Source organism: Numenius arquata, chromosome 8 (genome assembly GCF_964106895.1).
Source record: "Numenius arquata chromosome 8, bNumArq3.hap1.1, whole genome shotgun sequence".
NCBI lineage: Eukaryota > Metazoa > Chordata > Aves > Charadriiformes > Scolopacidae > Numenius > Numenius arquata.
The window spans coordinates 3,098,842-3,117,418 of record NC_133583.1 but is presented as its reverse complement, the minus strand read 5'-3'; the positions used below and the strand labels follow the sequence as shown (position 1 = coordinate 3,117,418).

The following is an 18,577-nucleotide window of genomic DNA, read 5'->3' as shown; positions in this document are numbered from 1 at the left end:
GTTAACAGAGATGCACATAAAATGGAATTTATTCCTATATTATAAAAGGTATTCTGTTATAGATATCCAAATATAAAGTTTGTTCGACAGCCAAGAACTAGTGCAACCAGTAAAGCGTAGACTTTAGGAGGACCCAACTCTTGTACAGGTGTCGTGTTTTCTCCTTCTCCAAGAGTGAATTTTCACATAAATCACGGGACAAATAAATGCATTTTCAGAAAACGGCACCAGTTTATGAACAGAAAGCCATTAAAAAGCTGTATTTGTGATTGAATACTCTAAACTCTGTGGACAAATACCTGTGGCTGGGATGTTTATCCTGCTGACGTTGCTCTGCTCAGGAACCTCACTCTTCGTGGCAGATAAGCCCATTCTCCCAGAATGGTCTGCAGATAACCCGCAGGAAAGGTTGGCAGAGCAGTTTCTAGGTAGACAGTTTAGAAACAGCATAAATAAGGTACGATTAATTCCATTCTTTGGTACTTAAATACATTTTTCATGTTTGATATATCGACTTTTGCAGAAGTCTCAAAAGCGAAGCGATTATTGGATTCACCTACTATGTAACTCGAAGAGAAGAATTTTTTGCAAGTTCATTTAGTAACTTGTCAGCTGCATATTGTTCTGCTCTTCTTTCCTCTTATTTCTCTATTTTTAGCTGCAGCACCCGATTTTTCCAGAAATCCTGTGAAAAAAACGTCTGTCGTTCAAGTTGGAGGTGAAGTTACAATTGGTTGTAAACCGAGCGCTTCTCCCAGAGCGGTTATTAACTGGAGGAAGGGCTCAGAGGTTCTGCGCCGGAACGAAAGGTACCCTTCTGAACCAGTTGCTGGATTGTTGGGTGTTCTCTGTTCTAATTTCATTTAAACATCACCGAAACACAGCTGGCTTAGTATTGCTTTTGACAGCTCGTTGACAGAAAACTTTGATGCCAGAGGCCTATTTGTCTTTAGCGGTGGCCACACAGTTCTGCGGGTGTACAGCTGATGGAGAACAAAGGCAAACCCAATACGCGCGGGTAATTGTGCGATACATACGTTGGCGTTCATCAGCAGTTAATTCACTGCAGCTCTGTCAGAGCTGTTTTACCGCACGCAGAGCCCGAGTGAATCAGCCTCATGTAGGAGACATCAGCGGAGGCTTCAGGGAAGCAGAATATACACCCAGGCTGCTGCATAATTGCTCAGCAGCTGTACAGGTTGTACAATAACCCATAGATAAATCAGCCTCCATATTCTGACCCTTCTCTTTAGGCAAGATTTGGCCACTGGACCAGCATACTGGTACATTCCCTCACCAACTGGTATGGGGTTGCGTGGTCTTCAGCAGGGCTTTGCTGGGGTTGCGTGGTCTTCAGCAGGACTTTGCTGATGTTTGGTCTGATTTTTTGCGATATTTGTGATACTGGCTGATTTTTGTGATATTTGGGAGTTGCCACACACCATCTATGTTATTACATGCTAATGTCAATTAAGTGGTAAAGCATTAAAATCCAAAGCGACTCGTTGACTTGAGTAGATTGTGAATAGTGTACACAGTGTACAACCATGAGGATATTTCCACTACAAATGTAGGCAGATGGATGAAATGGGCGGCAGTGTCTAAGAACTGTAATCTTTCTCAGCATCTCTTTCAGTTCACAAATACAACAGCAACACTGTTTTATCACATTATCATTTTCAAAGGCTGAAAACAGAATAAGTGATTCATAAAGCCCTGGAAATTGAACATCAGATTTTGCACATAGAACCAGTTGCTCAAGGAGGTTAGTTTGAGTCACATAAAACTTAAAATAATTATAATTAAAGCAACATTATGCAGAACTGTGAAACAAGCAGTATTTCCCTATCCAATACTGCAATGATGTACAATGGAGATAAAAGTAAGTGGGAGAAGTATATGTGACAGGAAGTGCAAATCGGAGAAGAGGTATTTCATATAGGTACTCACAATGAAACAGAAAAATTTAGGTAAGGAGTCCGTGCCACGGGATGTAGAGAAATTCTCAATTATTTTTTCCCCCTTTCAGTAATGACAGTTTTATTTTCTGTTTAACTGTTCGGTTATGGATGAAAAATATTTTTCTAACTAGTGTTCAGTCAAATCTTTTTTTGCATGTTGCTTGTATAGTCTATTCCACACAAATGCCTGTTCACTCCTATCCCTGCTGTATGTGGAGAACGTGCTCAGGGTACAGTTTGCCACGGGCAATCTCTGGATTTTCTGACATTGATGAGAACAGGAGCAAGGAGAGCACTGCTTAAAACTTGCAATTTAAATTGTTGAATTAAGCCTAGAACTTGAGGTTGTGGCACCGTGACGGTCCCCATCTGATTTGCTTATAAAAGAAAATATTTACACGCTGCATACAGCATTTACTTGTGCTTCTGTATTAATTTACTAACAATAATTATAAGCACGCTGTAATTTTTGAGGGTCCCAGAAGGCCTTCTGCTGCCTAGCAGAGGTAAACAAAAGGAGCAGGATTTACACTGAGGTGAAGGGAGAGACGATTCAAAGCCTCCACGTGCAAAACATTCTTACCAGTGTGTCCCCTGGTGCAAAGTAGAATTTATGAGGCTTTTTGATTATTAAATGGCAAATAGCTAATGCCTTGGTTTTAAGGAAGAGAAAATAACAATTCATCTACGCAGTGTTTTTCCAGAGATCTTTGTGACAAAACAGAGAATGAAAGAAGGATTTCTATGGCTGTAATTAAAGTACACAGCTAATTAAAGTACTCAAATCATATGTATCTTTTCTCATAAAAAGAGAAGAGGAATCTGCTCTGCCTTTCTCTCAATATATGATTAAACCCTAACATGTCACAAACAGATTAACTATTTTAACTAAAGCTTTCCTTATTTCTGCTTCTATTGTATTATGCAGCATTTATAATCTCTTTGGCCTCCTTTACTAGCTTTTTAAAATATTTGCTAGGGTTATTAACGCTGGGAAAAAAGGAAATATCATTCCCTTACGGTTCTGACAGCAAAACTGTGATGGACACATACTGCTAAATATGTCAGATTGCATAGGTTCTTCAGAATGATATGGACAAATTCAGTCTTTTGTTACAGAAATAGTGCAACTGGACCTATTGCACCCTAAGGGGAAAGGATATTCTTTCTTTTTCACCCTCCTTCTTTCACTCACGGGAATAGTTTATTCCTGATAGTCACGCATGTGTGGTTGCTGCTCTCCCTCCTCCAGCCCCGCTTGTCTCCCCCATCTTCTCTGCAGCTCAAACAAATCGTTGTCCAGATCTTCAGCAGCTTGTATGCCCTGATTTATGTGGAATACTTTATAACATCTGAAGCACACGTTCAGTCCTTCAAAAAAATTCCCTAATCAATAAATTTTTGCACTAGATGGTCAAACAAAGCCTGAACGTACCTGTACCAGGTCTGCTTAGCGTTCCCATACCTAACGTCCCCTCTACATTGAGAATTCTACTTAAAAATTTTCAAAAATAGCTAAATTCCACCCTCATTCATATGGCTGAACCCCTGAGTAGTGGGATTTCTCTTTGGTTCACGCTGTTGGCCACCATAGAGAGGTAATTCGAGGTTATCAGCTGCAGGAATCAAAAGGAAATTCCACAGTTGGCTTATCCCAGCTGTTTTTACATGCTCTTTCTTCCCCGGATCCCCCAATTTGCTCCTCTGGATCATGTAGAAGTACAGCTTCAGGTCTTCTTTTGGGCAATTAACTTCCTTCTTTGGATCAAAGTCTTGAGAAACGGGTTTTCGGGAGCAGTGCCGTTTGTCCAATGGGCAACCGTTTGAAAAGATTTTGTTTGCCATTTGCTGAATGCACAACTTTTGCCTGGCTCATGATGTGATTTTTAGGTCAATGTAGAAATGAAATGCAACCAAGAAAAAGAACCAGCTTCATGCTCTGAACTCCCATCCTGTGGAGTTTGACACAGATATGAGCTGTTTTCATATATGTCATATATTCTCAGTGCAATGGGAGTTTTCTTCATCTCACTTCTATCATCTCATGTGTCTACTGAGGAGAAGAAGGAGTAGAAGGGAACAATTCATATATTAAATAAAGCAAATTTGCAAGTCGAGACACTGATCTCATCACAAATGCGTATCTTGTTATTGCCTTCAGTGGATTCAGGATCAGGACCCTCATGGAAAACTTTATGAAAATTCTTTTTGATTGAAGCATTTGAATAAATGGGAATTGGAACCCCTTTTGCTTTACCAGAGAGAGGTGCTATTCCCTCACTATGAGTTGAGGATCCCCAACTGCTGTAGTAAACGCATATAAACATATGTGATTCACTCCGCTCAGAATTTAAATGAGGAGAGCTGAGGGAAAACCGAGAAATGAGGTAGGCTGAAAGAACGCATTAGTCATATACAGCACTTTCCATGCATTAATAATCAGTAATAAGCAAATATTCATAATTTAAATCCTTTTCTGGGGACTGGACAAGAAGTATGTTTAGGGGTCAATAAAATATGCTCAATACTTGTTGGCTCCTAGACTTGCTTGTAGGACACAGTTCAGACCCATCTCTGTGAAGGATGGTAGGTTGACGGTAAGTTCTCTCTCCCACACCACGCTTGGTTTTGGTGTTTTGCGCTCAAGTTATTGCCGTTTCTCAAAGGAAACGTGGAGGAATGAGCACCGAAATGAGAAGCTGTCTTTCAACAACCTTATGCATAGAAAACCGAGCAGATGTTGTGACTGGAGACTTCTAACACTATGGGTGGGGGGAATTACCTGGTAATTGCTGAGCTCTTACAGCTGCCCCATGGAGCCTCAAAATTAAGGGGATTCTCCTTCCCGCATGTGAAATGCACAGACCCAGTGGGTTTCATTAATTAAAGGGTCGGATCCGCTCACAGCACGTGCTGCATCTCAATTGCTCTCCCAGTCTCCTGGTAGGACCAGTCTCCTACAACCTTCGGAGCACCCATGACCACCATCTGCTTCTGCCTTTCTTCTGCTGCTCCGCTGTTCAAAGTCGGGTTCCAAACCGTGAACATCTGAACACATTTTAAACTCTGTTGTTATCCGGGGAAAGAATTCTGTCTTTTTGTGGGCATCTGTTGGACTTAGAGAAATAGGGAGTTAAAAAAATAAGGGCAATTAATTGGTAAACAGGAGATGTCCTCAATCCACTGATCAAATACAACACACAAAACATATTGTGCAGTGAAATAGCATTTCAGCTTGAACCAATTTGAGAAGAAATGTGTCAGGGCAGTTCAACAAACTTCCAACGAAACATTTCAATTACCAGAATGTCAACAGTGTTTGTTTAGCTTGTACTGAAACCTTCCAGAATAACCATTGTCTTTAAAAAAAAAAATAAATAAAAATCTGCTTGGGGAGGAATCGAGACAAAATGGATTGAAAATTCCAAAATTTGCACTACTCTATTAACAAAGGAGGAGATTGATGCCACTTAACTTTTATTTAGCTGAAGTCAATATGCAGTCTAAGGTAGTTATTTACTTTTTCTTGGCAGGCACCTCCATCTCAAATGAGATGCCTGACTTTTAGATGAGCAAAGCTGGGGGAATGAAGCCTACCCACAGTGTCTGAAAAAAAACACCCTACCTATATTGAAGTCAGACCCGATGAGTAGCACAGGCAGAGAGAAGTTTTACTTGTCATGCTGCTTAGTGGCACAAACCACGCTGCTTTAGGCACCCGCTGTTTGCAGATAAAGGTAGTAGAGACATTTGTATGCTGGTAGCAAGTTTCATATAAAACATATTTTCTTATGCTATTCCAGCAGTTACCATTCTATTCCCAGCTTTCTACAGCAATGCGCCCAGGTGAATAGCAATGGAATATTAATCTTACTATTATTTTATTTTTTAAGTCTGATTTTCGAAGCCTGGATTAAGTGTATCTCCATTTTTATCCTTCTTGCTTTTCTACCACAAGAAGCTTTGCATAGCTTTGATGATACGCCTTAACCCTTCTACCTTATCAGTGTCTGTGTGTAAAGAAGTTCATTTCCTATTTCAGTTTTTAAATAGAGCACTTGAAGTGTGGGCATCAGCAATCAGAGAAATTCCAGATATCTTAGACACCATCGTTGTAAGTCAACATGAATACAAATTAAGCTTATCTCTTGATGAATTTCTAATTTTGCTTAAGGAACCAATGGAATTGATTCCACATCTGCTAAATTTGATTAATCACTTCAGTTCCATTCCTTGCTAACAAATAGATTGACAGAAATCAAAGGCATGGATTTACCTGCCTGCTTTCAGTGCTTGCCCTGAACTTACATATTAAGACACAAAAACGCCTGGAAAACCTGAGATTGCCGTATAGAATTGCTTTGTTTTTTCATCTCTTAGGCCACACTGCTACATATACGGTGCTAACCAGACAAAACACATCATTACACCTTTCCCAAGGGAATGCTGAGAGCTGTAAGGGGTATTCTTTCTTCTAGCTAAAAATACGCTCAGATTACAATGGTCTGGGTTTCTATATGAAAGGTAGCAGAGAAGAGGGTGTTGCAAAAGACTAGTGGAGGCAGCTATAACCTATTTCTTGACTATGTATTTGCTAACAGCAGTGGGGTTTTTTCTGTTTTCAGTGTTGGTTGTGGACACAAGCGTGCAAGCATTTATTTGCCTGTGCTTTCTCCTGAATAATGCCATTGAATCTAGGACCAACATAAAACATGGCATCGCGAGTGTGCATGAGCAGAATTGTTTGGCGATCCAGCAAAACTAATGGTATTGGCATAAGAAAAGTTTTACAACTAAAGGGATGCCAGAAAATGCCTCAGACTGACCTGAAGTACCTTCAGTCTTTACTTCTTCGTGTTCTCCACAGAGTTATTTCTGTCTTCTCCCCCAAGCTGAGAGCGAAGGCAGGGGAGTGGAAATCAGGGGAGTGAAAGATGAGGAGGGGAGATATAGGGAGAAGGAAGAATGAGAACAGATGAGGAGGAGAAAAAAACAATATTTTATTTTTCTTCTTAATCTTATTTTGCTTTGTTTTCCCTCTTTCTTCTCTCTCTGTTATCTTTCCGTTTGAAGTCAATCCACTGCAGAGTAATGAAAGGCAGAAGGGGACCCCCATGGCTACTTGACCCAATGAAACACTGGCAGGCAGCAGACATCAGTGCAGCAGAAGACATAAGTAAAGGGCTTTTCCTTTCTTTTCTCTCTCCTTGGAGAGTTTCGTAATGGAACAAGCCAATAAACCTAATTTCATCATGTATTACTGACTACTTAATGCAATAATGTTTAGCACATCAGATAGCGCGAGCATCAAGTCAGCAAATGAACCATATGTTCTCACGTATAAGAAAGAATGACAACCTGCCTGATGCTGGATTTATTACAATTTCCCTTCCGTGTGACACCTCTCTAATACAATTTTAAATTGTTCCCACCCAACTCCTGGGAACCTCGTTAAGGTGAGCCTTTCTGAGGGGCTGTCCTACCTGCTGAGATGTCCCAAGCAATCTGTCACTCTTCCATGTCACAGGGAGCTGCAATAAACTGAACCCCGGTGAACGTCAGGGTTGCGCCCTCTCTCCCTTTCTGTTCGTGTTCTAGCCCTGCTTCATGCACATGCACACATTGTGATTGACGTTCAGGATTTGATCCAAAGCCAGCTAATCTCGTTGGAGTTTTTCCATTGACTTCAGCAGGCTTTGAATCAAGGTTCCTAATTAGGAGTTTGCACCAGAAAAAAAGAAAAATAATGAGAGAATGTAACCTTCTGTGCTTCTCTTCTAGTCCAAGTTGTACTGCCATGAACATCATTACCGTTGCACTATTCTGGTGTGTTTAGCGCCATAGCATACAAAAATACTAATTTTGGATGAAAAACATGCAGCATGAACACCAAATAAAAGATTGTTCCTGATCCTGAAAGTTTTCAACCTAAGAGTAACATGAGAGGTAACAGATAGATCAGGAGGTGGTGTAAAAAAAGAGCAATAAGATACTGATTAACACGAGAAATGGACTGTTGCCAGTCACGCTGTGGGCACGACGATCAAAGAGTCTCCAAGGGAGGAGTTTCTGGGATCATTTTGATTTTGAAGGATTATGCGAGAGAAAGCAGAGAAGCAGCACCTTGAGAACGTGGCTAACGCTTGGCCAACATGAAGGGTTTGTAGGAGGATACTAACATTTCATTACAAAGAAATACTGGTATTTCATTACTTCTTTTCTATGAGAACTAAAAATCTTTTCAAATTTTCAGTGAAAGGAAGAGTCTGCTGAAGGGACACAGACATTTTAACTCGCGCATTAAAAAGACATAAAATTTCTATGATCTGTGTTATTTTAGCAAGGATGTGAGTCTAAGGCTTCAGTGAACCACGTATAGTCCCTATCATTATCACACAAATTAAGCAGAAGTTCAATAGCCCAGTGAGGGTTTCCTACAGGACAACAGGCAGCCCAACCACCAGGCAGAAGCTCGAGGTGATGAGACTAGAGCAAGGGCACGTGCAGCTGAAAGGTGAGTCATCCGTCAGCATGGAAGCTGAAATCACTGGGGTTGAACGCGGTTCATCTCCAGTTCTCTATATCTATTACGCGTGTGTGCACGTGAATGTGCTGCCCAGGGTTCCTGAGAGCAAACCAGGACCATCCTGTGTACCTGGTGTCAGCTGCTGGCTGGATATGCAGAATACTTCAAAGTTAACAGCAGGTTTTATTGTGCTTTTATTTTTGAAATATGTTCTGACAAGCAGATAGGGAAGAAGATTCCTGTAAGCAAATTAAACTCCCACGCGGAGGGTAATTCAGGGCCTTATGTACTGTTTAAATTCTACTTAAGACCCATATTAAGGGTTTTGTTTTACATCTGGAGTGAATTTGGTCGTACGAACGGCTGCGTCTGAACTCCTAACAATGTCTGAATCAAAAAGAATGCTTAATGGGGGGATTAGATTGAATAGTAGTAGTGTGGGCATACCATCCTCTGCTGAAAGAACGTTTCTCTGATGTGCCAGAGTTGTAAAGATTTCATAAAAACAGCAGAACTTGTTGGCAAATAGAAAAATGGCGACCTTTTTCTTTGCCAATTCAGTTCATTTTTCTACCTGGATTCTCACCACAGGATTTTGCAGAGTCTGGTTCCTGATCCTTTCCTTCTCGGTGCACTATTTTATCACTGTATTATTTTTTTTTTCTGCTATGAATGTTCAGACTAATCAATGTATGGCTACATAAATACGATGTTTCATTATGTCCTGGGCACAAGGTAGACTAATAACTGAGAAATCTTTCTTTTTTTTGCCTGGACATGCTAAGGGATGGCTCTTGTCTCGGTCCGGGATTATACGGAGTCTCTCCTCTCGCGACTGCCACTGTTTAGATGCAGGTTTGAGACAGGGCAAGGGCAGACACAGGGAAGAGGAGAGCCATAAATGGGCCGTATCTTGTAAATAAGACACGAGACCAAGTTCCCTGTGTGGGAAAAGACCAAAAATGTGCATATTTGATTAATGCAACAGACTCAGGGCGAACAGGCTCGCAAGCATCTTAAAACCAGCACACGGGTTTTAGGAAGCTGAAGGGGTTAAAACATGGCAAGTAATGGTTTTGGGGGTTTGCTTGTTTGTTTTATTTCATCACTAAACTGGTTGGTTGGTTGGCTGGCACGGCTTTCTCTCCCGTACACACAGAGGTGCTGTTGCCCGGTATCCCCGGGCTGCAAGTTTTGAGACACATACCTACAATAGATTTAGACACATGTCTACAGACGTGGTATTTTTATCACTTTTTTCTTCGGTCATTGCATAAGAACACCTGCCTCACATTTAATAATTGAATGTGTTAAAGACAGGGCAAACCAACTTTGGCTATTTTATGTTAAAGGGAGTTCCATCTCTGAAAATACCGATTTTTATGTGGCAGCTTTACTATGGAGTAGAACTCAGTTTAGATGTCTGTATATATTTACATAAAATAAATATTTGTGGTCCCAAATTGCAGAGATTCTCTGCAAAAATAATGTTCCTTTTTAGGAACAGAGGGAAACTTGAAGGAGATAGCAAGGAACGGTGTTACAGTGTCACCTTCTATCATGGCTAATAGTATTCTTTTCTAAAATATATTAATAAGACTGTTCAGCTACATGGTGTAATTCTGTTTTGATCCAAATAGTTAACGCAGAGTTTAATGGCGTTTATTTTATTTCCAGTTAATTGTCAGTCAACTCTGACACTCATTTATATCAGCATGCAGATAGGGAAAATCTTCTTTTAAGCATAGTTTATTAAACGGCAATACTATTAGCATGCAAATTACACTCAGAATAGGATAAACAGGTACAGAGATCATTACCATATAATACAGACGGTCGGATCTCAGATGGGACTCAGTGGGACCTTTTCAAAAATACCAGAGCTGTCACCAGCAGGTACAATCCCTTCACTCAGCCGAGCTTTACTCACATTTACACCTGCATAAATGGCGAGGAATTCTGAGCCGCTTGAGAGCTGTGCTCCTCTTTCTGCCCCTCGCTGACTTCCCCTTGTGCTTTTTAATTCGGCCCTTCTCGTGCTTCTCGATATTTGCAAAATTAGAAAAGTCAGTTATTGCTTCAATGGCTGCTGGCATAGCTGAAGAAATTTATAAACAATATATCTTTCCGTCGCCTATGAAAGCAAGAGTGTTTTGGCTCTTGAGCAGTAAAGTGAGACTGGGAAGACACGGTTTCAAATAGGATTTCTCAGATAATAAAAATTACTCTGCCTCTGATTTCATCAGATCCAGCACACTCCCTTTGTATCTGCACGGCGCTGTGATGATGACTTCAATAACATCATGAGGTGTCAGATACTTGGTGTTAGAGGCGGACAGAAGAAAAGAGGAGCGAATCTTTAAGTATCAGGGTTACTTTATTTTGAAAGGAATGACGTTACGCCCTTGAAGAGAGAGCTGCCCTACTGGCCGTGCTGAAATCTGCTGAAGTGGGCTTGATTCCCCCCCCAGTTTTACACCATGGCAGCCCAGCCGATGTGGATGGGGATTTCAAAGACATATGCCTTATTGAATTAATGCGGTTCCCATCCATGAATTAAAATTGTACCTCTCTCTAAAACACATTGGCTGAACAATACAGCAGTGCCCAAAAATTACCTCTGATGCACTTTAATGAGTTGACACCTCCTTCTTTTCTCAGATTTTATTTTTCTATCAGCCTTGTTAAATACATATTATTCTTTCATGCTCTTAAGATCAAAGCAAATAGCCATCAACAATCTTTTGTTCACATGAGACAACACTTTCGGAGATGGTTTGTTTGGCCTGGTTAATTAAAAGCTGTACCTATCATCCCTGCTTGATTTCTCAAGTTCTTTACTTAAAAAGTATGTGTGACAATTTTAATGAGCTCTCACTTCTTCCCAGTCTCGTGTCTTCTGCAGAAACGTCGCAAACTCTTTTTTTTTTGAACGTTACGCAGAGTTTGGACTCCGGCAGATCTTGGGGAGGTTGTTTGTTTTCCCTTTCTGTGTATAATACTTGTCTTGTATATTAATGGGGCCACTCAGAGAGGACAAGGACGAGGATCAAGCTGATGGAACGAGTAGATTAAAAGCAAACAAAAGGACGTCGCTTTACTCTGTGCTTGAATAAACCGGGGAAAAAATTCTCACAAACTGTTGGGGGACTAAAAGCTTGCAAAGGCTCAAAGGGCTTTGGATTCATTCCTGAAGGCAGATTTCATCCTATTGAGAAAAGTCCTATCTCTAGATGCACACCAAGGGTCACTGGGTGCTGGGCCAGGACTGTGGTACCCACGGCTGCATCCTTGCCCTGCCCTTATCCTCGCCCTCTGCCCCGGGCATCCTGCAGGGGGAAAATTGCCTTTGAGAGCTGTCTTGTCTTCCCGTGATCCACAAAAGTGAACTGCATCCAACATAGCCATTTTTTTTTTTTTGCAGGGTAAGTTTCCAGGCTTGTTACATATGGAATGGTATTTCTGCGTATTTCTAATTAGCTTTGGTGTGCAGGAAGTTCATGTGGGTTTACGTAACTGGATTTTCATCTCTTCCTCTTAGCAACTTTGCTTAATTGAGCTATTTACCCAGAGGTAGCACCTGGGTAATTCAGGCAGGAACACGGGCATCCGCGCTAGTCTGAGAAGAATTTAAGCATTTTGTAAGTCAGAGCTGGCAGTTTAGAGTTAGGCTTATGCTTAAGCAATCCCTTGCTGCAGCGGTGCTTTATGAACAGCTGTGTCCCGAGTAGCTCATTTCATGCCTCCTCCTCCTTTTGCAGGGATGCGTTTATCAGATCTGCTTCAGAACTTCTGCTCTTTGTCCCTGGACAGGCCCTCATTTATTTATCGAGAGGAGTCCGGTTTCCCTAGCAGACGAAACATTCTGTTTGCATTATATTGGACGGGTTAAACTTTTCTGCCTTGTCGCAGCGCTTGGAATTTCCCTGTCTTCTGATGCAAATGCTGAGAATTATTATCCATAGCCTTCACGCAGTCTAAAATGTTGTGAAAAGGGATGGTTTTCAGCAAGCCCTTCAGCAGGTGAGACCCGCGCTTCACGGCTGCTGCTGCAGTCGTTTGTCAGAGCTTGATCCAAAGCCCGTTAAAGGGGATAATTCCCATTGCCTTCAGAATCACAGTTCCAGGATTGGAAAGACAAACCGAAGAGGATGAAGTGCAGCCCCTCTGAACCCACCCGCGGCGTAAAGTCACGGCTCTGGGGAAGTTTATGGCAACTCTATTGTTCACGGCGACTGGGTCGGTATTTCACGTTGCTTTTTTTTTCTAATGCGTTTGAAATGCATCATCTTGATTTTTTTGCTGTGCTCTGCTTTCTCATCCCTCTCCTGACACAGACCTCGGTACAGCTGGAAATTACTCACTTTTAATTTTTTTTCTTTAATTCCCTTCCTCGCTAACTAATTACTCTGGAGTCCTTTGTGCTTTTACGTAAATTCTACCCGAGCATCTTATTTACTGCTGGCTCCCTAATTGTCTTTAGGTGGCATGACCTCTGTTGCAAACAACTCTGAAGCTTTTATTAGCTCATGGTTTCTCTTTGCTAAGCTCCGTTTTGATGCGTTGAAAGAGCCGTTCCACCCTCAGCCTGCCCAGCCGTTGAGTTACTGTTTCAGAACAGCGTTTCTTCAGATCAAACGCTACCTTGGCAGATCTTGAGTGAGTACGAACCCCTCTTAGTGGATAAACCAGGAAGCTGGGAATTATCCAGGTCTCAATTCCTAATGAAGAACACAGGGGAAAATAAAGAATAAAAGCCCTAGCCAGAAACCCATGGATTCTCCCCTTTATTATTCTATATTTTTCCTATGTATTTACCTACATTGGAAGTTTTAGGGACTGAGATTGTCCTTTTTTTTTGTCTCATGCCCATTTCTGGATTCCAGTTCGTACCTAGAGCTTTTAGGGGCAACTGCAGTAAAAATAACAGAGGGCACCAATATTTGATGGTTAGGAAGACACTCCGGTGGCTTGTTATAAGTTATTATTCAGGTATCCAATTTATGAACATTTGCTGGTTCACACTTGAATCTCCTCTGACACTGATGAAGCCACCATATGTTACCCAACCAGTCGATTGAATCAACTATTTTATCACCAGCAGCTTCCTATGGGGGTGTTTTCTTGTGGCTGGTACAAACTGATGTGAAGAAACGCATCATTAATAGGAAGAAAATTGCAGAGGCAGAAGTGGGATATCTGAAAATGTTTCTTCATATTTAAAGCTGCCTTTGAAATGCTGTCCTCAGGTGTCCCCCCACTGAGAGGGAGAGGCACCCGTAGTCTCTCCTTTTGATGCACAGCATCGTGAAGCCGGCAGAAGGACTCAGCTCTTTCATGCTTATTCCTCCTTCCTTATCCAAAAAAGTGCCGTTTACTTGATACATCATTATATTGAAGAGCGTACTTTGTTGCTTCATGTTTCGCTCCTCTCCAATTTAGTAGGGATATATGATGGATTATTAAACTTAAACTTATTTTCTCATCGTACTACAAATTGCATGCAAACAATGGCTGCCCTACCTGGCGATTATTGCCGAGGAAACAAAGATATTTTTTTTTCATTCAAGCCTAAATCCCCAATTCCCCTCTCAGCTCCACGCCCCAGTGACAGAGTGTCCAGCACCACGGGGACATCTCAGCTTTTCTCCTTCCTATATCCACCCCTGCCCCGCTCAGGAGATGGGCATGTTTAGTTTTGGAGAAGAGGAGGCTGAGGGGGGACCTCATTGCCCTCTACAACTACCTGAAAGGAGGGTGTAGAGAGGTGGGTGTTGGCCTCTTCTCCCGAGGGAATAATGACAGGACCAGAGGAAATGCTCTGAAGTTGGGGCAGGGGAGGTTTAGATTAGATATCAGGAAGAATGACTTTACTGAGAGAGTGGTCAGGCACTGGAACAGCCTGCCCAGGGAGGTGGTGGAGTCGCCATCCCTGGAGGTATTTAAGAAACGTGTAGACATGGCACTTCAGGGCATGCTCTAGTGCCCGAGGTTGTTGGTTTGTGTCTGTTTGTGGGTGGGTGTGGTGTGGGGTTGTGGGTGTTTTGTTTTGTTTTTGGTGTTTGCTTTGTTTTTGGTTTTTTGGGGTGTTTTTGTTGGTTGGACTCGATGATCTCAAAGGTCCCTTCCAACCAAGAAGATTCTGTGATTCTGTGATTCTGTGAGATCTTTCGGCAGGGGAAGGTCAGAAAAGAGTGGGAGACGTGAAACTGGGGGGGCTGTAAGCGAGAAGACCACCCAAATTCACAGTTCTAGTGCTTCTCTTCGTCAGCTGAGGGGCTGGGAACATGTAATGGGAAGCAGAACAAGGACTAATGTGTGTTACACATAGAGTACGAGTGTATAAACACCAGAGCGGAATTCAGCGAGACACTGTGATGGTTTTTGTGTGTTTAATGGCTATGATATTACTGCCAGCTTCAACTTCTGCTCTTGTTATTGTTCGTTTCCTTTAATAATTCATTACATCATCCAATCTGATGTTGTTAGTAATAAATATTAAATACCCGAGCTGTGATGCATGAATTAGATATTTTCTTTTTATAAAAGGATTCTTGTATTGGATATAAATGTCAATTAAAAGAGGAATATAAAAAAATAATGCGGTGCTCCTGTGAGCACAGGAATGAATGAAGCCTGGGTTCCTGTGGATTTGTGACTTACAGCTGGGTTTTGTCAGATGGAAGAAAGTGGGGCATTTGGGAGCAGCTCTCCCCCTCTTGGGTGCAGATTCTCTGATGTCTACTAAGGAGTGTGCTCAAGCCGTGGCCTTACTGCCAAGAGGGGCTGTACATACAGACCCTGGTCCCATTTTCATCAAACTTCCAGGAAATTCATGTCTTTCAGCCCATTGTCCTTCCAAACTCAGAAAAAACTGGTCAAGAACTTCATCTACCAGGTGCAACAGGTGGATGGAAGAACTGACACAAAATTAACAAAACGTTACAGGATAATATTACTCTCTGTCCAACACTTAATCTCTTACCTAATTCAGTTTGCATTCTTAAATCCTCTACCTTTGATACAGATATATTTTCTGTTTATTTGTGAAGAAAATCCCCAAACCCTGAAGTGCTCTCCTTGTACGTAAAAGCAAAAAGGTGCCAGGCATGTGGTGAAAGCTCACCTAAGGAAAAGGTCTACCAAGCTCCGTACTGTCTTACGTCCTAAAGTGTCTCGTTGACGTGAAGAAGCATATGAACAAGCTTAGAAATTAATTTTGTCCCTAAACCCAGGAGTGGTCCTGAAATTACTACTAAATGCAATTTACCCAATACTCTGCAAACTGGTGTGAACGACGTAGTGACTAATAAGGTGATTTGAGGGCCCTGTGAGACAGCGATGTATTTGATTTGGCTCCTTGGCTCGTGAGATGGCGTTTCAGCATCTCAGCCAGTCTGCTAATATCTTTTAATAATCCTGATGAAATTGCACAGGCAGCTGGGCTCAGACAAAACATTAGGATGGCACAGGGGTACTGGGATCTGAAAAAAAAAAGCCCCCCCATGGTAAAATACAGCACAATTAGGTAGCAAGTTGGGTCTTCTTTCTCTTGAGACTCCAAATTTTGCTGCAAAAAGTCAGCTATATAAGTTAATGGTGAAGTCCAATATGTCAATATAACATTCCTAATATCCTAATATCAATCAATAACAACCAGAGGTGAAAATTGGTTAATACTTATTCGGCTTGCTGTATAAGAGGAAAAGTATAATGGAAGCATTTAAATATTAAAAGTAGCATTGCATTTCTATGACAGCTCCTGTAACAGAATTCTTTTTTTCTTATTTTTAGTTTGTTTATTTTTTTTCCCCAGGGTCATCTTTCTAGAGGACGGCAGTCTCAGGCTCTATAACATCACCAAATCGGACGCCGGCGTGTACAGTTGTGTAGCGACAAATCAGTTCGGAGTTGCCAGAAATTCAGGGAACCTGATTGTGAAAGGTACTTTAGTATATTCTGTTGTGCTTTGTGAATATTAGAAATTATATGCTTTTTTTTTTCATTGGGATGCCCAAGACTGTACCAATCAGTGCTGGTATTGACGGGTTTGTACTTGCAATTTAAAGCTGAAACTGAGCTCTCCACCGCCTGCAGTAAAGAAGACCTCACGACCGCGCCGCTCCGATGATCAATTTGTTTGTCAGGGAGGTCTCGCAAGCTCCCCACAGAAACAGGTAGTAACATTAACGGTGATACTCGCACTGCAGTGCCATTTAGACCTCGCAGGTACGGGCTGGGCTGGTGCCGGCACTGGGTTTGAAAGGACACCAGGGCGGTGTGACACTTCAGTGTACCCTGTGCCATGGGCTTGGGTGAGTTTATTCAGCTCTTTTACAATTTACATCACATCTGAGACTGCGGAAGAGACGTTAAAGCCAAAAAGAAATAAGATGTTGTAGTAAAGCCATCTGAAAATCAGGTGGGTTTATTTTCTTCAACGATATATGTTGTATACGTTGCCTTCCTGCAGATCCTGGAGCCGCCCACTCCATCTCTGCATCCCAGCTGCTGTGTAAATAACGTTGGTAAATAACTCCAAAACAAATCAGAGGCAAGCAAAAACTCTTCTTTGGCCCCCCACAGGACTTTTGATTCTGAATATTAAAATGGCCATCTTTCACAGCCCTCCCCCAGTCTAATTGCTGCATTAATAATAAAAGTGGGGATCCATTAGGGTATCTTCTACGCTTCCAGACTAGTTTGTTTCCCTGCATATTAATACTAAGACACCTCATTTCACAGGGCACCCCTTTGAAAGCATTTGATTTTTTTGCTTATGTTTTCTTATGTTAGATTTTGGTTTAACTAAACCATTTCAACCATTAACTACAGGTCAGTGTTACTAAACAGATCTTTTTCTGAGGGGAGAATGAGGAACATCCTCCTCTCGCCTTACCATTTTTTTCTTCTCCATTTTGCATATGAGCTAAAATTGTTATTCTCTCCTTAAAAAGAAGGTGACTTTCCTCTTTGAAAGTCATCACTATGAACTTGTCTGGTTCTGTCCATGGACAGGTTCCTACGGTTAATGGTTGGACTTGGTGATCTTAAAGGTCTCTTCCAACCAAAACGATTCTATGATTCCATGAGTCTGTGATTTTCAGACCACTTTGGTGAGGCCAGGAGTTTTATTTGTAGGTGTTATGATGCTTTAGCTGGAAGTGTATAAACAACTTCCTTAACAGCCATCCTGTGATTATTAGTTTAAACATCCAGAAAATCACGTTACGGTCCAGGAGACACACCATATCAAACGGTCCCATCTGCTGTCGTTCTCCTGCCCTCCAAAGCTGCAGCTTCGTCTGCGCTGGGGCTGAGCTTCTGGTGTAACCACACGCTCTGGCTGTGGTCCCAGTCCAGGGATGCTCTGCAGGGGGGTGTCTTCCCTACAGTATTTTTCACCCCTCTTTGAAACACAGTTAAGTACATTGTGGAACGCATTAAAGTACATTATGTCCTTTGCCTCGAGTTTTTGCTGTGCTGGTGGATGTTCTGTCTCCATTAGTAAAAAGAATTTGTACAGGTTTATCACTCAGGTGGACTAGTCCAGAGCTGGGGGACAGGGAAAGAGATGTTGTTTGTATAGAGACTCCTGAGAGCAACATATGAAATGACCATGCCCCGATCTTTGATCACGGACAGAAAAACAAAAAAAGGAAAACTGAGGCAAACTTAGTATGGTTTTTTCTCTCTGTTCCAACACGATCTTTTCAATACAGATGTTTTCTTATAAAAGTATTCGTATTTGTTGATTTGAAATGAGAACAAGTTAAAAAGTGGAACTTCTGAGGTTATAGTAAGCATATTAATCAGTTTTGCAAAACATCTAACAATAATAATGTCTGTAGTTACAAGATGAACACGTTATTAAATGTAATTTCTAATTTTCTGTTTTCTTAATATTCTTGTTTTCAATGACTTCAGACCGGTTACTGCAGCCTGCAGGCATGACCTCCTCCCTAACCTACTGCGTCTGGCAAAAATCTTTTTCATGCTCATGTTATGAAAGAGCAATTAGCGTTGATGCAGTGCAACATGTAAGCTGAGACGATGTTACAGCACAGCTAGCAATGAATAAACCAAGGAG

The 18,577-nt window shown here is 41.6% G+C and overlaps 1 protein-coding gene across 1 annotated transcript in view; it reads left to right on the top strand.

Moving 5' to 3' along the window:
• The window catches only part of LOC141467562 (contactin-6-like), a 90,122-nt gene that overhangs the window by 50,160 nt on the left and 21,385 nt on the right, over positions 1 to 18,577 (top strand). Inside the window, exons 10-11 of the mRNA XM_074152166.1 lie at positions 659 to 809; positions 16,304 to 16,431. Of these exons, the coding sequence (XP_074008267.1) occupies positions 659 to 809; positions 16,304 to 16,431 (279 nt within the window). The remainder of the gene's footprint in view (positions 1 to 658; positions 810 to 16,303; positions 16,432 to 18,577) is intronic.